The sequence below is a fragment of the Mirounga angustirostris genome, unplaced genomic scaffold (assembly GCF_029215605.1).
Source record: "Mirounga angustirostris isolate CCGP_5_RB_7025 unplaced genomic scaffold, mMirAng1.0.hap1 SCAF_8, whole genome shotgun sequence".
Taxonomy (NCBI): domain Eukaryota; kingdom Metazoa; phylum Chordata; class Mammalia; order Carnivora; family Phocidae; genus Mirounga; species Mirounga angustirostris.
This window is the reverse complement of record NW_026991716.1, coordinates 32,434,907-32,452,747: the sequence shown is the minus strand read 5'-3', so window position 1 is coordinate 32,452,747 and position 17,841 is coordinate 32,434,907. Positions and strand designations below refer to the sequence as shown.

Sequence of the window (17,841 nt, the reverse complement as noted above, 5' to 3'; positions counted from 1 at the left end):
CAAATGGAGGGGGAAGAAGAAAGCAGGAAAGCAGGGGGTGAAAGTGAGTGGAAAGAACTTGCTAATTCTGGCCTCTTGTAAAGAAGAATACAGATTCTCCAGGGGGTTCTAGAGATTTTTTTTTTTTTTTTTTGCTCCATAAAAGAGCTGAGAAATTGCCTTCCATTTTACATTTGACTTGCAGGTTACAAACCTTCCTGGGGTGAAAATCTTCCAGTGCTGCAACTCTATCACATTTGTCAATGTTAATCACCTAAAGCACAAGCTGTTGAAAGAGGTGATGGCTGCCTCCCCTGCCTTTCTCCACCTGCTCCCCTCCCCTTCCCCAGGTGCCCCCTCTTTGCCCACTCACCACCTGTACGAGACCTCTCTTACTTCTCTCAGGTTGAAATGGTAAGGGTGCCTCTTAAAGAAGAAGAAGTGTTCCGTCTGTTTAATCAAAGTGAAGAAGGCTCACGGGAAGAGAAGATATGTCAGTGTTTCTGCAACTGTGATGAAGTAGAGCTGTCGCCCAGGGTTAGAAACGTCTCTTCTTTTCTGCATAACATTCTCCACATTTTATAAAGACACATGCATTAGTCGTTGAAAAAGAAGAAGCAAGGAAAGAAAATTGAAACCCCCTCAGGGACTTTGGCTCTTAGGTGGGCTCTGGGGTAATTGGAAATCAAAGATTTCTACTCAGAAATGAAGACACAGGGCCCCCTTTGAGATTAAATCTTGACTTAAGTCGGTAGGAGGAGATGTTTGAGTCCCTATTCAATGGCCAGTGACTAATCTGAGCACAGAGAGTACACTCTGCCTATTGAGATTGATAGTAATACCTTAGTTATACCTATTTCTCTAACTTTTACCTGCCTGGCTTTAGATTTCTGAAAATAAGTGACTTAAAGGTTGTTTTCTAGGGGCCCCTGGGTGGCTCAGTCGGTTAAGCATCCGACTCTTGATTTTGGCTCAGGTCATGATCTTGGGGTTGTGGGATCGAGCCCTGAGTCGGGCTCAGTCCTGGGCATGGAGCCTGCTTGGGATTCTCTCTCTCCCTCTCCCTCTGCTCCTCATCCCCCCTCTAAAAAAAATAAGATTGTTTCTAATTCCAACTAAGGCAGCAGAGTCGACGTAGCTGGGGTTCTTAAGGATGTTCCAGGGTCTTCTGATGTCTGCCTGTGACCAAGGAAACGATGATGGGGAGTGGAGGGTGGATAAGTATAGATGGAAATTTTACACCATCTGAAGGTTATTTTAGCTGATGAATTACAAAGTGTTCATTATTTCCAACTCAGACTTGGTCTAAATTAATTCCCTTCGTCTAATATTTATTCCCTTTCCAAAGAGCTCATTTCTAGCTTTGGGGCCTTTCACCCAGTCTATACCTATACCTGGAGGGGAATTCTATACACACACACACACACACACACGCACGCACATTTACTCCCCCCGACAAAAACACCTCCTGTCCCCCTGATGTAGACACCTGCAAACACTAAGCACCCATTTTCATTCCCATATACCCTAATGGAGCATAAGTTCTACTCAACTCCCTGAAAATACCAACTTTCCTGCCAAGAAGACAGAATTACCACTCTCTCTAATTTTTGTTTCCACACTGCACTGAGCATCATAGAGGGTGTTTACAGGGCATCAGCAAATACACTTTAGAGTGGAATAGGATCACCTAGTATTTATTGAACTTCTACTCTACACCCAGAACTGTGACACTATGAAAAAGGAAAACGAATTTGAAGGGTCTCTGTCCTCAGGTAGTTCTTTTTTCTTTTTCTTTTTTATTGAGGTAAAACACATCACATAAAATTTACCATCTTAACCATTTTGAAGTATACAGTTCAGTGGCGTTAAATATATTCACATTGTTGTGCAACCATCCCTACCATCTATCTGCAGATTTTTTTTCATCTTGCAAAACTGGAGCTCTGTCCCCATTAAACAACAGCTCCCCGTTTCCTCCTCCTCCCAGCCCCTGGCTACCCCCATTCTACCTTCTATCTCTATGAATTTGACTATTCCAGATCCCTCATTAAGTGGAATCATACAGGATTTGTCTTTTTGTGACTGGCTTACTTCGCTCATCATAATGTCCTGGAGCTTCATCCAGGTTGTTCTTTTTTAAAAATGTTTTTTCATGGAAATTTTGAACATAGGGCACCTGGGTGGCTCAGTCGTTAAGCGTCTGCCTTCGGCTCGGGTCATGATCCCAGGGTCCTGGGATCGAGCCCCACATTGGGGTCCCTGAGCTGCAGGAAGCCTGCTTCTCCCTCTCCCACTCCCCCTGCTTGTGTTCCTTCTCTCGCTATCTTTCTCTGTCAAATAAATAAATCTTTAAAAAAAAAAAAAAAAGGAAATTTTGAACATAAACAAAAGTAGAGACAAGTATAATGAGCCTCAATATTCCCACCATCCACTTCAAGATTTATCAACTCATGGTCAATTTTGTTTCATCTCTATGCCCACCCATATATAGCCCCTCAAAATCACAAAATTATTTTGAAACAATTCATGGAATTTTATTTTATTTTATTTTAACAATTTTATTTTTAAGTTATCTCTACACCCAACATGGGGCTCGAACTCACAACCCTGAAATCAAGAGTTGCATGCTCTACTGACTGAGCCAGCCAGGGGCCCCAATACATGGAATTTTAAGTCAGACTAGGGAGATGACTCTCTATTAATGTGACCTACAAGGCTATTTCTGTATTTTATCAATCCTAAGATATATGTTCTTTTCACATCTCTGAAATTTGGATTCATTGTGTAATTGATGGCATGTCACAGTTTAGTTTGCAGTGATTTGTTTTTCTTTCTTGACAATATAAAAAAGTGTGGTGCATCTTAAAATTGATGAAGTAGGGGTGCTTGGGTGGCTCAGTTGGTTAAGCTTCTGCCTTTGGCTCAGGTCATGATCCCAGAGTCCTTGGGTTGAGTCCAGCATCGGGCTCCCTGCTCAGTGGGGAGTCTGCTTCTCTGCCCCTCCCCTGGCTCGTGTTTCTGTCTCTCTCGTGCTTTCTCTCTCTCAAATAAATAAATAAAATGTTTTTAAAAAATTGGTGAAGTAGGACAGTCAACCATTCCACACAGTATACTGTCATGTTCAGAATTGTGTCTTTAAATTTAACAACTCTAAGACTTCAGATAAAGAAAGATCGGCATGAGTTCAAAAAGTCAGGCAAATCTCCTGGTAACCATGGACTTGAGCTAGGCAGGAGAGGGAAATTTGGATTTAGGTCAGATGGGGAAAAAGAGGATTCCCAGTCTGTGGATAAGGTTGGACAAAGACACTGGGGTGGAAATAAGTATGGGGTCCTCTGAGTAAGAGGCTTGTCCTAGGAAGTAAGTTCAGGCAGACAACAGGTGCGAGTGAATCTTGAAAGTCCTTAAGGGACAAGAGTGTGTAGAGTGGATGAGGGAGAGTAAGGGGAGGCTCTCAGAGGTCTCCTTCCACCTGAAGGACCTTGCATCTCCCCGCCACTGAGCCCATCCTCCACTATTCCCCCAAAGGCCTGGCCTGAGGGACTCTCAAGCCTTGAGGAACACCCCTCTCCATTGAACTATAATTTATTAGCCATCCATACCACTTTTTTTTTTTTTTTTGCTCTACAACATATACTACCTTGTACAGTTTTTACCTTCACATTTAATGTTTTTAAAATTTATTTCATAAGCAATATTATTAGCACAACAGAAAAAAAAGAAGAAACATCACCCCAAACTATACCACTCTAGCAAATGAACTTTTAAAAAATGTTTCCATGTACCTTATAGTTCTTGTTTTTGTTTCTCCTTTGAATGGGCGCACAGGCAGAACCTGGTGCCTGTGACTGCATGCCCATTGTATTCCTGGGACTTGGTACTGTCCTTAAGCTATGGCAGGCACTCCAGGCCTATTAGGATGAAAGGAGCAAAAGGCAAAGACAGCCCTGCTCGAGTACCTTCTATCTTCTTAAGGAAGTCTGATGAAAGATGGAGGCATTGAGAAAGGGACTGATGGAGGAAACACTTCAAACAATGTGTTAGGAGGTGCTGGAGACAAATTAGAACCCAGGGATGAGGGGAAGGAGTAAAGCAAAGGTGATTTTAAGTCTGGCTTGCAGGACAATGAAATCATCCCTGGTACACCGAGGGAAGTTGGGAGGGAAACACTGGTGAATGTGGTTTTAGTTGTGAGCTCAAAGTGACAATGAGGTATCCAAGTGAAATCCAAGCTCCTAGTCCACAGGGAGCTTTCCTGCCAGAGAGGAAGGTGAGTCCATAGACAGAAATGGCATAGTAGCCCTCCTCTGAGCCTCCTCACTGTCCTCCTCTAACTCTGTTGTTTCAGGTTGTCTATACAGAACGATTTGAAAGTAAACAGGACCAAGACTCCTCCTCCATTAACCTGATCCGCTGCTCACGTTTCGAGAGCATGAACATGAGCCAGTCCACGTCCAATGAACAAGTACCATACACCATATCTTCCATGTCTCACAGAAACCCTGGGCCAAACTACGAGGCTGTGGATAAAGCTTGGCTTTCTAATAACCCCTCTAGAAACAGCTCGATGCCACTGCCTGGCATTGCTGAAAACCAGGGGAGGGACAGATCATTCCTCCCCTTCTCAGATATCTCTCTTCTACCCAGCATCCACACCATTATCCTGGATTTCTCCATGGTCCATTTTGTGGATCCACAGGCTTCAGTGGTGTTAAGACAGGTAAGTATTGAGGAGGTTTTCACAAGAGCCCTGATCCCCTCCTACCCCTGCCCCTGCCTGCCCAGATCCCAATTGAATGCTGTCTGTCACTGATCAGCTGCTATGTGACTCTGGGGCCACTAGAAACTTGGACACTAAAGACAATTTAAGGTCAACCAGAGTAAGGGGTGCCTGGGTGGCTCAGTCAGTGAAGCATCTGCCTTCGGCTCAGGTCATGATCCCGGGGTCCTGGGATCGAGCCCCGCGTTGGCCTCCCTGCTCAGTGGAGAGCCTGCTTCTCCCTCTCCCTCTGCCTGCTGCTCTCCCTGCTTGTGCTCTCTCTCTCTCTGACAAATAAATAAAATCTTAAAAAAAAAAAAAAAAAGTCAACCAGATTAAAAAGAAAATGAACCACTCTGATTTATTGAACTGGGATTGGTTCTCTAAGCATGGCATATTATTTCTCAAAAACTCAAAAGTGGGAAATTTTAATACCACTGAGGCAGCAATCTGTGCTACCCACCCAGCCACTCCCAGTATATCCTAGGAGTTCATATCTTTTCAAGAACAGGTCTGAATGCTATAGAAAAAAAGCACACCAAGAATCCTCCACCATATCGCTGCTCTGCAGTAGACCTTGTCAAAGACTCTCAGATGTGAAGATGTGATAAAGAGGACTCTGCAAGCCTGGGGCTGCCTTGTCCAGGACCCACAGGATTTCCCCAGTTCCTTCCTCCTTGCCTGCATCTTTGGGTAAAAAGGGCAGGGATGACTTGTTCTTCAGAAGTTGTGTCCCTGAGTCCTGGCTTCTCTCCTACTCTCTGGTTTCTCCAAAAGTTGTCATTCCTCTCCTTATGTGGACAGTTAGATGCACAACTAGCCATATCAGCTTTATTGTTAATGTCTCCTAAGTACAATATCTGCTTTTCAGCCAGCTTATGTCCCTCTACAGCCCTCTCTTCCACTCTTGCTCCTGTTGGTGATGGCTCAGGTGTAAACATCCTGAACACTGACTTCCTGGGTCTGACTGCACCCACCTTTTTTTTTTTGAGATCTACTCCTTTGGTTGATTTTCCTTCTTTTATCCTCCGATCCTTTGGTTGATTTTCCTTCTTTTATCCTCTGATCCTATCTTATCAAATCATCTTTTTCCTAAAGAACTATGATTCTCCCTTATATGAGTCCAGCTCCTCTTTGGTCTGAGGCAACAGGAAACTTCTCAGAGCAGAAAGAACTCTGGTTGGCCATCTGTGGTTGTGTCCTCTATCCTGGCTTTGCTACCATTCGCTGTCCATCTGACCCAAGGTAGTTTAGTAAATTGCACTGGATCTTCATTTCCTCATCTATAAAATGAGAGGCTCAGAAGAAGTTAATGTTAAGGGCTCCCCCATCCAAGACATCCTTGTCTCCACCCCGTTTTCAGATTCAATTAAACTCAATGTCTTATCTTTGGGACTTTTCTGTCTTTGGTTGTGCTGCTGGGCTGTGGAGAGTAGTTCTGAATATGAGCCTCAGGATTCCTGAACTCCATTCTCTATATGTCACTTGACCACCTCTGGGCCACTTTTTTTTTTTTTTCCCTCCTCAGTGAACTCCAGGAAGAAGGGGGTCACATGCATACACTAAGCAATAATACCAAGATCTGGCTGTTCCTGAGGGCTGTGCAGTATGTCCCCATCACACCTGTGCCTGTCTTTCTCCTAGCACTGTGCTCAGGAGCATTATTTATGTGAACTGTTTCCCACCTGAGACCATGGGCAACACTCCCTCTCACTCCCCACCCCACATGAGAACATCTGATTCTCTTTCGTATTCCCAGCACTTTAGACATTTCCTGGCATATGAAAGTCCACTCATCAAATGTTTATAGAGCTGAATTGGAATGCAGAGATACATATACTCCAGACAAGTGAACGACCAAAGGGTATTAAAACTTAGCTAATCAGGGGCGCCTGGGTGGCTCAGTCGTTAAGCGTCTGCCTTCGGCTCAGGTCATGATCCCAGGGTCCTGAGATCGAGCCCCACATCAGGCACCCTGCTCAGCAGGGAGCCTGCTTCTCCCTCTCCCTCTGCTTGTGTTCCTGCTCTCACTCTCTCTCTCTCTCTGTGAAATAAATAGATAAAATCTTAAAAAAAAACCAACAAAACTTAGCTAATCAGAAGGCCCTTTCCTAGTGAGCATGAAGATAACTAACGCTGATTTACTCTCTCCTCACAGATGTGCAATGCCTTCCAAAATGCGAACATTTTGGTACTCATTTCAGGGTGTCACTGTGAGTATCCTTCACCCTATGAGAGGGCTATTTGCACGCTGAACGCTCTCCTCCCCAGGTGTCTGACCTTGTGTGTGTTCTGGGTTTGGTTTGTAGCTTCCGTGGTCAGGGCCTTTGAGAGGAATGAGTTCTTTGACTCTGGCATCACCAAGGCCCAGCTGTTCCTCACCCTTCATGACGCTGTGCTGTTTGCCTTGTCGAGGAAGTTTCCAGAGTCATCCGAGTTAAGCATGGACGAATCTGAGACAGTGATACAGGAAACCTACTCAGAAACAGACAAGGTTGGATGATGTGAAGCATCCTTGTGGGGGGTGAGCAGGGGGAGACACTTGATTGAGTAGAGATGAGCAATGGCCAGGAAAGTTTTTTGAGTATGGCTGGGACATCGAAGGGCTCCCTTACCAGTTGGTAAATAGCAGTGGAACTGAGTCCCAAGGTCTCCCCATTGCCGTGGCATCTGGGTGCCATTCAGGATCCTTTCCCAACTGAAGAGCGTGTTACCCAACACAGCAGAGGTCTCAAGGATCCTTTTACAGCAAGCTTGGTTAGTGCCAGTGCCATCCCAGTTACTGAATATTTTAAATATCTCCCCTAGCTATACCTTTAGAATCCATCCCTACACCACCTTTAGGATGAATAACAGCTGATGGACTAGCAGATGTAAAGATCTGACAGTCTAACACTTTGGCTCTTATTTACATTGGGAGTAACATAAGAGTTACTCAACCTGACAAATGCAAAGGAGAATGATCTATAAGCCAGAACTTTTAGCCATTTATTAATACTAAGTAAAGACCTGGGCCTATTTCAGTGTTTTTAAATCAGTGTCTGTGAAGGTTAAAGGTATCCCCTTGCCCCCCACTCAAAGAAAAGGAAATTAAAATACAGATGGGTACCAAATATTATCTAATGACTAGAAATTATTTTTTAATTAAACCCCTGATTCTTTGACTTAATTCATTTTAATAATGTTTGAATTTTTTATGACAAGTATTACCAGAGTAATAAGTTTTTCTGAACACTTGAAGAAGTAAAAGATATCCAAGCTTGCAAAACACAGCCTTTTTTTTTCTTTTTCTTTTTAAGTAAACTCTGTGCCTGATGTGAGGCTTGAACTCGCGACCCCGATATCAAGAGTTGCATCCTCTAAAGACTGAGTCAGCCAGGCACCCCACTTTCTTTTTCTTTTTAAAGTAATGTATTTCCCTTGCTTATTGATAATTCTCACAGGTTATGTGCCTCTGCTTATCCAGAACAACTTTTTCCTCAATGGACATTTTTTCTATTCTGCTCTATACTCCACTCCCATCTATAAAATCATAGAGTCACAAAGCCTTTCAGTTGGAAGAAACCTCAGAGTGTTTCAGGTTTATCCCTACATGCAGCAATAATTCTCTTAACATTTCTGACAGAGGTCCTCCTGCTTATGCTTAGACATTTCCTATGGCTCTCAAAATTTAGTACGCATCAGAATCACCAAAATATGCTGTTAAAACATGGACTGCAGATCCCTCTGTGCCCCATATCCCCTGAATTTCTGATTCAGTGGGTCTGGGGTAGGGCCTGAGAATTTGCATTGCTAACGAGTACTGGTTAACGCTGATACTACTGATACAGAAACCACATTTTGAGAACCACTGCCTTAGAGATTCAACGTCCATCTTTCACTGTCAGTCTAGTGTGCCTGGTAATCTTTGGGTGTGTGCCAGACATTGTATTTAGAAAATGTTTATAAAAATAATTCGGGGACCAGGATGATATTTTTCTTCTGGAAAGAATTTGACTGTTTTGCCAAGTACCTGAAGGCACTAGCGATCCAGGTTAACTGATCTGAGTTTAGACTTGAGGTGTTCTAGGCCATCCAGATGACCCACAGCCCCTCCCTTGGCAGACCCTGGAATGCAACTTTGACAACTCGTAAGCCCTTGAAGTTGTCAAAAGCACTGCTCTGTATATATGTGTCACTTCAAAATCATCAAATACCTTCTACAAAACTGGTCCCAAATGCCAGACTCACCTCTGTAGATTTTCACCTTTTCCAAATCTTGGCCTGGTAGTTCTTCATCATATTTGTTAGCTTTGTAGTGTCTTCAAGCAGACGTTTCAAAATATTTTACCCAGCTCTTGTGGCTGTCCTCAGTAGGACGTCTGAATTATGTAGTCTGCCTTTACTCTAAGTGAAATTTTCTCTATTTTATTTATAATTATGATATACTTGGCAGATTTGCTTTGCATATTACATTGTCTTTCCTATATTAACCTTTTCTTATTTTCCATTTGCCTTTTGTTTAGAATGTCATCTCACTTAGGAAATAAATTGTTTGTATTTTCTTCTAGATTTTTATGTTTTAGCTGTTTATATATTATATTCTTTAATCTAGTTAGAATATATTTCAGTGTGTGGTGTTAAAGAGTAATCTTTATTTCTTATCTGTACAGCAAACCATTCTGAGCTAACTCATGTACTGGATAAGCTATCTTTCCTCCACTGATTAGAAATGCTATTTTTATAAAATATTACATTCTTATGAAAACTGAAGTCTATTTCCAACTTAGTGTTTTCACTGTTGAGTATAGTTTCCATACAGCTTTGTAATACATTTAGCATTTGGTTAAGAAGTCATGTGTCACCAGTCCTCTATTTCAAAATCTGCTAAGTCATTCTCACCAATTTATTCTTCCAAACAAACTTTTAAATCTTTTGTCAGCACCCCAACTCCGCCCCGCAAAAAGGATCCCACTCAAATTCTCATTAGAATTGCATTAAAAATATAAAATAATTTGACAATTGCTATCTTTACAGTATTTGTTCTTCCTATCTAGGAACATGGGCTGTTTTCACATTTATTCAGTCTTTTTAAATGTTGCATTCATAGTAAGATTTTGTGATTTTCCTTATACAGACAAATTCTAAATACTTTATACTTTATTTTATACTTTTATTGATTTTTTTAAATGAACATTCTTTTTCATTATATTTTCTACCTGGCAATTGCTAGCCTATGGGAAACCTATTGATTTGTATAAAATTATTGGCCACCTTTGTGAATCCTTTTATTAGACCTAAGAGGTTTCATTGTTAATTCTCTTGAGTTTTCTAAATAGAAAAATATTTTCTACAAATAATATAAATACCTTATTTTCCAATTGTCAAAATGCTTATTTCAGTATCATATGTTATGGCATTAGCTAGATCTCCCAGAACAATGTAAGTAATAATGGGCTGTCTTGTCTTACTCCTGAATTTTATGAGAAAAACTTCTTATGTATCTCTATTAAGGATAGTGGTAACAGTTGGCTTAAGATAGACATCATATTTATTCTGTTTTTATTTTTTCTTTTTTTTTATTATGTTATGTTAATCACCGTACATTACATCATTAGTTTTTGATGTAGTGTTCCATGATTCATTGTTTGCATATAACACCCAGTGCTCCATTCAGTATGTGCCCTCTTTAATACCCATCACCAGGCTAACCCATCCCCCCACCCCTCTCCCCTCTAGAACCCTCAGTTTGTTTCTCAGAGTCCATAGTGTCTCATGGTTCGTCTCCCCCACTGATTTCCCCCCCTTCGTTTCTCTCTTCCTATTATCTTCTTTTTTTTTTAACATATAATGTATTATTTGTTTCAGAGGTACACGTCTGTGATTCAACAGTCTTACACAATTCACAGCGCTCACCATAGCACATACCCTCCCCAATGTCTATACTCTGTTTTTAAAAAGTATTTTTCTAGTTTACTAACATCCTTATCAGGACTTATATTAAGACTTGGTATTGAATATGTCAAAATTTTTTTCTGACATCTAAGCTAGGGAGCTTAGGAGAGAAGCAAATTCTACTTTGGATGTATTAAATTCAAGATGCCCGGTAAACATCCAAGTGGAGATGTCAGAATGGAAATGGGTATATGAACGAGCAGATCAGGGGAAGGGTTATAACCAAGAAGTCATTGGCACATAGATAATAATGAAAATATGGGACTAAATAAAATTGCCTATGAAGGAGTGTAGGTGCAGAAGTTCCCAGGATCGAGCCCTGGGGTTTACCAACATTTAGAAGTCCAAAAGAATTAGAGGAGACAACAAATAGACCAGAAAGGAGCAACCAGGAAGGAAGGAGGAAAAGCAAAAGAGTGTCATATGGCTGAAGAGAAAAAATTGTTTCAGAAGAGGTGAAAGTTGTTAATTCTATGGAATGCTTCTGCAAAGTTGATTCACCAAGCCTGTGGGGCATATGCTATGTGACAGGCTCAGTGCCTGGTACTGGGGTTATCAAAAACCAGGCATTGCCTTACCTCAAGGAGCTTAGAGTCTAATAGGGGAAATAGATTTGTAAATAAATAAAGCAATACATTATTGGCACTGTGATAGAGGTGTGAGTGAGGTATAGTTGGAACACAAAGGAAGCTATGATCCTGGTTGGTCATCTTTGATCTGAATTTGGAACGGTGAATAAGTGTATGTGGACAAGATGGAGAAGGACAAGGCAGGCACAGGGAGCAGCATGAGCAAAGGTAAGCAGAAGTCAGACATCTTTGGTTATCTTTAAGGCTAGAGCAAAGGATGGAGACTACAGATGTGGGTAAAGCTAAAGAAGATGGCAAGAGGCAAGGTCACAAAGGGCCTTACATGCCCTGCCAAAATTACACTAGGGGTTGGAAAGACAAGTAAGATCAAGAAGACAAGATGTTTCAGAATGCTGCCAAGACCACTGCTGTTTTAATGGTTGACCATGAAATCCAGGCTAGCTAGGAAAGCCAAAGAAATCAGAAGTTATGAATAATAGAGCCTGAAGAATAGGGAGTAAACAAGGAACTGGCGGGTGCAAAGATGAAAAGCAGATGTGAGCCAGAAATATTTTCTACTTTGCCAGGAACTCATGATTTCTCGTATCTTAAGTCCTATTGTATTCTGAAATTCCTTGACTGTTCAAAAGTTAAATTTAATTGGAAATTTTAACCCATCTAATTGTGTGTATTTTAGAATGGAGAGTCAGGACATAAAATGAACCGCAGTCTTCTAGATGTCTCCAAAAACATAAATCCAGACTACACCATGGTTCAGGAACCAATAACAGGGGAGGAGTTGGAGCTAGACCTGGAGCTGGAGCCCACACTGGAGTCAGAACAAGAAGCTGGGCTGGATCTAGAGCTAGACCTGGATCATGAGATGGAGCCTGAGTCAGAGTTAGAGCCTGAATCTGAGCTAGAGCCTGAATTGGAGCTCAAGCCTGAGTCTGAGTCCAAACCCAGACCAAGGGCTCATACTTACCCTCGGCAGCAGTACTGGCCTCTGTATCAGTCCATGCCTCCCAGCTCCCCAAGTCAGGATCGGCCTAGGACACAGTCATTGGAGAGAAGGCATCAACATAAGAATTCATATTCACCCAAGGGCAATAAAACTGTGGATCCTTAGGAAATGAACTGGGAATAAGGAGTCAGATTCCCTTGGCAAATCCTCCTTGCCCGAATGGGTTCACTTGGTCAGAAAACCTAGCAATTCTTGTTTTGGGACCCTCCATCTGCTAGCCTCTTGCTTGCTCAGCACTGGGATCTCACTCCCAGATCACAATACTAAATACCAAGAATTATCTCTGAATTCCCTATCTAGGCTTACCTCATTTCACCTTCAGCAGATATTCTAGTGAAAGATTTCCTTCTTTGCATACCCCATACCTCTGGGGATATTGTCCAACCATATCTAGCTTACTCCTTTCATCTGTTTCCCTTTCTCCAAAGAGATGAGGCTCAAATAAACTATATAAATCTACTTACATTTGGACCCTTCCTTCATCTTTTTCCTTCTCTGTATCCTGTATGCCTAAGGAAATATTGGGTGGGAGAAATTCCAGAAGTGGGTGGACATGGTGAAGAAGAGATGAGCAAGAAAAGGAAAAACTGGGTAGCACTGGTATTTTATATGCAACGTATCTTCACTGCACTGATGGTGGAAATGCAGAAATAGGTAGGTTAAGCTAGGCCAGCCTGTGAGGCTTGGAGTACAAAGAATTGTTAGGCTGAAAACAATTTTGCCATCACTCCAAAGTCAGGATCTTATCCAACCACTGTTTCAGAAGACCAGTCAAGCTGTACCAACTGATGAAAATGTTAGCTTATAGAGGTATTAGAGTTCTCTTTGGTATTCAGATTCACATTCACCACTGCTGCTTTCTTACAAGTTTTTAAGGTACAAGCAATCTAAAATCTGATTCTTGGTGGACCAAACTTAAAGTCTGTGACAGACACAAACCTCTTAGGAATTGGAAAAGTCAGTCATTACTAGTTTGGTCTAAATCCATGCAAAAAAATTCCCACTCCCCTGTTAAAAAATATCTAGTATTAAGCTGTAAGCAGAAGAGAAATAATGGACCCCTGGGCAAAGGTATATGGAATCCTGAATTTTATTTTCCGCTTGATAAACAAGATTCCTCTTGCTTGGGTACTCAATTTCTCTCATCTGTTAGGTAAAAGAAATTCTTGTTAAAATATAGGTGTCTCATCACAGAGATGACATGTGCAATCACTCATTCTACATTCACTAAGCATCTGCTCCATGCACACCCCAAACTGTGGGGTAGATAGAACGATATTAGCCCTACTTTACATGCTTAAACTGAGACTCAGATAAGTTTTGTAACTAGCTCGAGGTCATATACAATTGTACCCTAAAAGAGGTGGGAGCCCACATCACAAGCTTCATTTGTTCATGTTTACTCAATACATTTATTGAGTACTATATGCCAGGTACTGTCCCAGGTGCTGAAGATTCAAGATGAGCAGAATAGATGACAAAAATAATTATAAATTGTGGTAAGTACCTTGAAGGTAAAATATAGGAAAGTCTGAAGGCATACATCAGGAAGGCCTGAACCTATCTCGGGTGTCAAGGAAGTCCTCCCTATGGCAATGACCTATGACCTGGCACCCAAAGGATGAGTAGGAGTTAGGCCTAAACCAAGTTCCAATGACTGCTAGGAGGGCAGAGCCAAATGGGAGACCAAGAGGTGACCATGGGTAAGTACAAAAGCTAGGCACCCAGGAACACAGCCAGATGGAGGCTAGTGGTAATTGCTCTGGCACCAAGGACTTAACCAGAAACTGGGTCAAACTCAGAATGAATTGTCAAGGTGGCAGGGACAGACATAGAAATTTGTCAAAACCAAGAAAATACTTCACACTTAAAATAGAAGACTAGAAAGTACATAGAGAGCCCGGTTTCTGTGGGCTGCCGCCCTCTCACACCAGCTGCCTTGTATTGTCACATTTCCATCAGAGGAAGGTCTTTAAACTTGGAATCAGTGGCTTCTGATACTTGGGCAGCAAGTGGTAGAGTTTAGACTCTGGTCCTTTCTGCTGCAACTGCAACTTAGCCAAATCTTACCTTTGGTATGTGACCTCAGAAGGACCCAACGAGGTGCTTGGATTACAGTCTGTCTTTCACATCCATCCTTTCCCAAAGTAGTAAGATAAATAAAAATGGTTAATTGATTGTAAATAGTACAGCATTAAAGAAAATGTAAACTGAGTAACAATTCAAAGGCTGAATCTTCTTCCAAAATGCAGATCACCTGCAATTCTAAGACATTTCAAACCTTATAAAATACTATGGTTTGGGTTGCTTAGCTCACTTTTCATAGCATGGTCGTCATTGCAGCTTTTTTAAAAAAATATTTATTTATTTGACAGAAAGATAGCGAGAGCAGGAACACAAGCAAGGGGAGTGGGAGAGGGAGAAGCAGGCTTCCCGCTGAGCAGAGAGTCTGATGCGGGGCTCGATCCCAGGACCCTGGGATCATGACCTGAGCCAAAGGCAGACGCTTAACGACTGAGCCACCCAGGCACCCCCATCATTGCAGCTTTTATCTTCCAAGGAGAGACCAGAGAAAAATGCTAAAGATTGAAAAACCAGTACAGACTGGATCTGAAAGTTTAGTGTCTTAGCACAAAGTTTTCTCCACCACTGAAAAAAAATACCTCAAAGAAGCTTATGATCTACAGTAAATGGGGGTTGGGGTATGATTTTTAAATGTGAAGAACTAAGTGGAATCACTAGACCTGCAGAAAAGTAGGTCTGGAAAAGAAACTGGTCAAAATAGGTAACCTTAGGTAGCTGTGTCTAAATATGTTGAATATCACAAAGCCCAATGAATTGTAACAGGCAGTCTCACCCATATTTTAGATGATATTTAGATGAGACTTTGGACTTAGACTTTTGAGTTGATGACATGTGAGAAGGACAGGAATTTTGGACGGCAGGAGTAGAATATTATGGTCTGAATGTATCCCTCCAAAATTGTATGTTTAAATCTTAACCCCCAAGGTGGTGGCATTAGAGGGTGGGCCATTGGGAGGTGATTAGATCACCCTTATAGTTATTAATGGGATTAGTGTCCTTATAAAAGAGGCCTCAGAGAGATCCCTCCTACTTTCCACCACCACCTCCCTTCCACAGCAAGAAGAGGGCCATCTCTGAATCAGGAGGTGGGTTCTCACCAGACACCAAATCTGCCAGCACTCTGACCTTGGACTTCCCATCCTCCAGAACTGGGAGAAATAAATTTCTGTTGTTTATAAGCTGGCAGTCTGTGGTATCTTGTTATAGCTGCCCAAATAGATGGGATACCGTGGCATGAGGCTAAAAGGGTGAATAAAGTATGATTTTTGCCCTCAAGGAGCTTCCAAACTACAAACAGGCATTGTGGGAGGGAGTGTCATGGACTCCTAAATGAAAAGGTGATGATGAGAGGGAAAGTACTGTGGAAATAGAGATGGCAGGAGGGGTTAGAAAGAATGCAGATCAGGGAAAACTACTGAGAAGAAATGACATTTGAGCTGGGCATAAATATGTAGGAATTGTCAACTATACATCAATTAAAAAGTTTTTTTGAGAGGTGCTTGTGTGGCTCAGTCAGCTGGGTATCTGACTCTTGGTTTCAGTTGAGGTCATGATCTCATGGGTTGTGGGATTGAGCCCCGAGATGTCCTCCACGCACAGCGCAGAGTCTGCTTGTCCCTCTCTCTTTGCCCCTCCCCCCTCTCAAATATCTTTTGAAAGTACTTTTTTTGAAAAAAAAATACATAGGAATTATATAATAAAAGAGGAAATACACAGTACAACCTATGAAATGATCTTGCCAAAAAAATTAAACCTGAATATTATCAATACTGCAGATCTAACTGCCAGACTATAGGAAATACAGGGGGCAGAGGAATCTGTTAAATGATACTAAGTAGAGTCAATCAGTGGAACCCAAAAAACCTCAACAGGACAAATGAGCCAGTTTCTTCAACAAATAAATTGAAAAACAAAAACAAGGATGGAAAATCTATAAATTCAGAGTCTTAAAGATGGAATGTGTGGACCTTGTTCCGATCTTTATTTGAACTAACTGGAAAAGAACATGAGAAAACTTCTGCTTCAGAGTAAAATGTAGTGAGAAGTGACAGAGCATCCCTCCCTCAGTATCAAGAAAAAAATGAGGGGTGCCTGGGTGGCTCAGTCATTAAGTATCTGCCTTCGGCTTAGGTCATGATCCCGGGGTCCTGAGATCAAGCCCAGCGTTGGGCTCCCTGCTCAGCGAGGAGCCTGCTTCTCCCTCTCCCACTCCCCCTGCTTGTGTTCCCTCTCTCGCTGTGTCTCTCTCTGTCAAATAAAATCTTTTTTTATTTTTTAATTTTTATTATTATTTTTTAAAGATTTTATTTATTTATTTGAGAGAGAGAGAATGAGAGACAGAGAGCACAAGAGGGAAGAGGGTCAGAGGGAGAAGCAGACCCCCTGCTGAGCAGGGAGCCCGATGCGGGACTCGATCCCGGGACTCCAGGATCATGACCTGAGCCGAAGGCAGTCGCTTAACCAACTGAGCCACCCAGGCGCCCATAAAATCTTTTTTTTTAAAAAATGAATGAATTATGAAATAGTTCAAAAGATACTAGAAAGTTGTAGAAGCCAAGAAGAGTAAAAGAACTCAAAGTTAAGAGAGAAAAGACTCCTTCCCAGGTAAGTTGAGATTATTGGCCATTTTTTTCTTAAGGGTTATTTGCAGAATCTGGAATCAAGTTTTCCTTAGGCAGAGGGGCTCTGCCAGGAAAAAACAAAAGAAATGAAACTTTTGATGGCCACTTAAGTGGTTATGGCAAGTTGACTGGTTTCCTCTTTGAGACATTGGCTGAGTGCCAGGGCCACTCAGGGGACTAGGGATTGGCCTGCAAAGGCAAAATGAAATCTACCAAGTCTCAAAGTACCTTTGTCTAGAAAACAAAGTCATTAGAGGAAGTGGCCTTTAATAAGCATACAAAAGATCTTGCCCTTGAGACATTTGAAACCAGAGGTGGACTGAGTCTAACTAAAGGCATAACACAGCTCAATTTCTAATACAATTAGAATGATCGGTCCTCACTTTTTTTGCCTAATAAGAAGTATGTATCCTATGTGGGAAGAAATAACATTGACTTCAGTCTCTCTTTTTTGCACAACCTCCAGCATACACTTTTTTAAAACTGCAAGGCATTTGGGCGCCTGGGTGGCTCAGTCGGTTAAGCGACTGCCTTCGGCTCAGGTCATGATCCTGGAGTCCCGGGATCGAGTCCCGCATCAGGCTCCCTGCTCGGCAGGGAGTCTGCTTCTCCCTCTGACCCTCCCCCCTCTCATGCTCTCTCTATCTCTTTCTCTCTCTCAAATAAATAAATAAGGTCTTAAAAAAAAAAAAACTGCAAGGCATTTGAAGAGGCAGGAAAAATGTCTGACAGTTAAGGAGGAAAAAAAGTATAGTGGTGCCTGGGTAGCTCAGTTGGTTAAGCGTCTGACTCTTGATCTCAGCTCAGGTCTTGATCTTAGGGTCATGAGTTCAAGTCCCGCATTAGGCTCCATGCTGGTTGTGGAGC

At 41.9% G+C, this 17,841-nt stretch overlaps 1 protein-coding gene across 1 annotated transcript in view; it reads left to right on the top strand.

The window, feature by feature from the left end:
* The window catches only part of SLC26A8 (solute carrier family 26 member 8), an 81,047-nt gene extending 68,674 nt beyond the window's left edge, over positions 1–12,373 (top strand). The window contains exons 14-19 of the mRNA XM_045866152.1: positions 185–277; positions 385–516; positions 4,331–4,702; positions 6,900–6,954; positions 7,051–7,235; positions 11,942–12,373. Coding sequence (XP_045722108.1) covers positions 185–277; positions 385–516; positions 4,331–4,702; positions 6,900–6,954; positions 7,051–7,235; positions 11,942–12,373 — 1,269 coding nt within the window. The remainder of the gene's footprint in view (positions 1–184; positions 278–384; positions 517–4,330; positions 4,703–6,899; positions 6,955–7,050; positions 7,236–11,941) is intronic.
* The last annotated feature ends 5,468 nt before the right edge of the window (positions 12,374–17,841 follow it).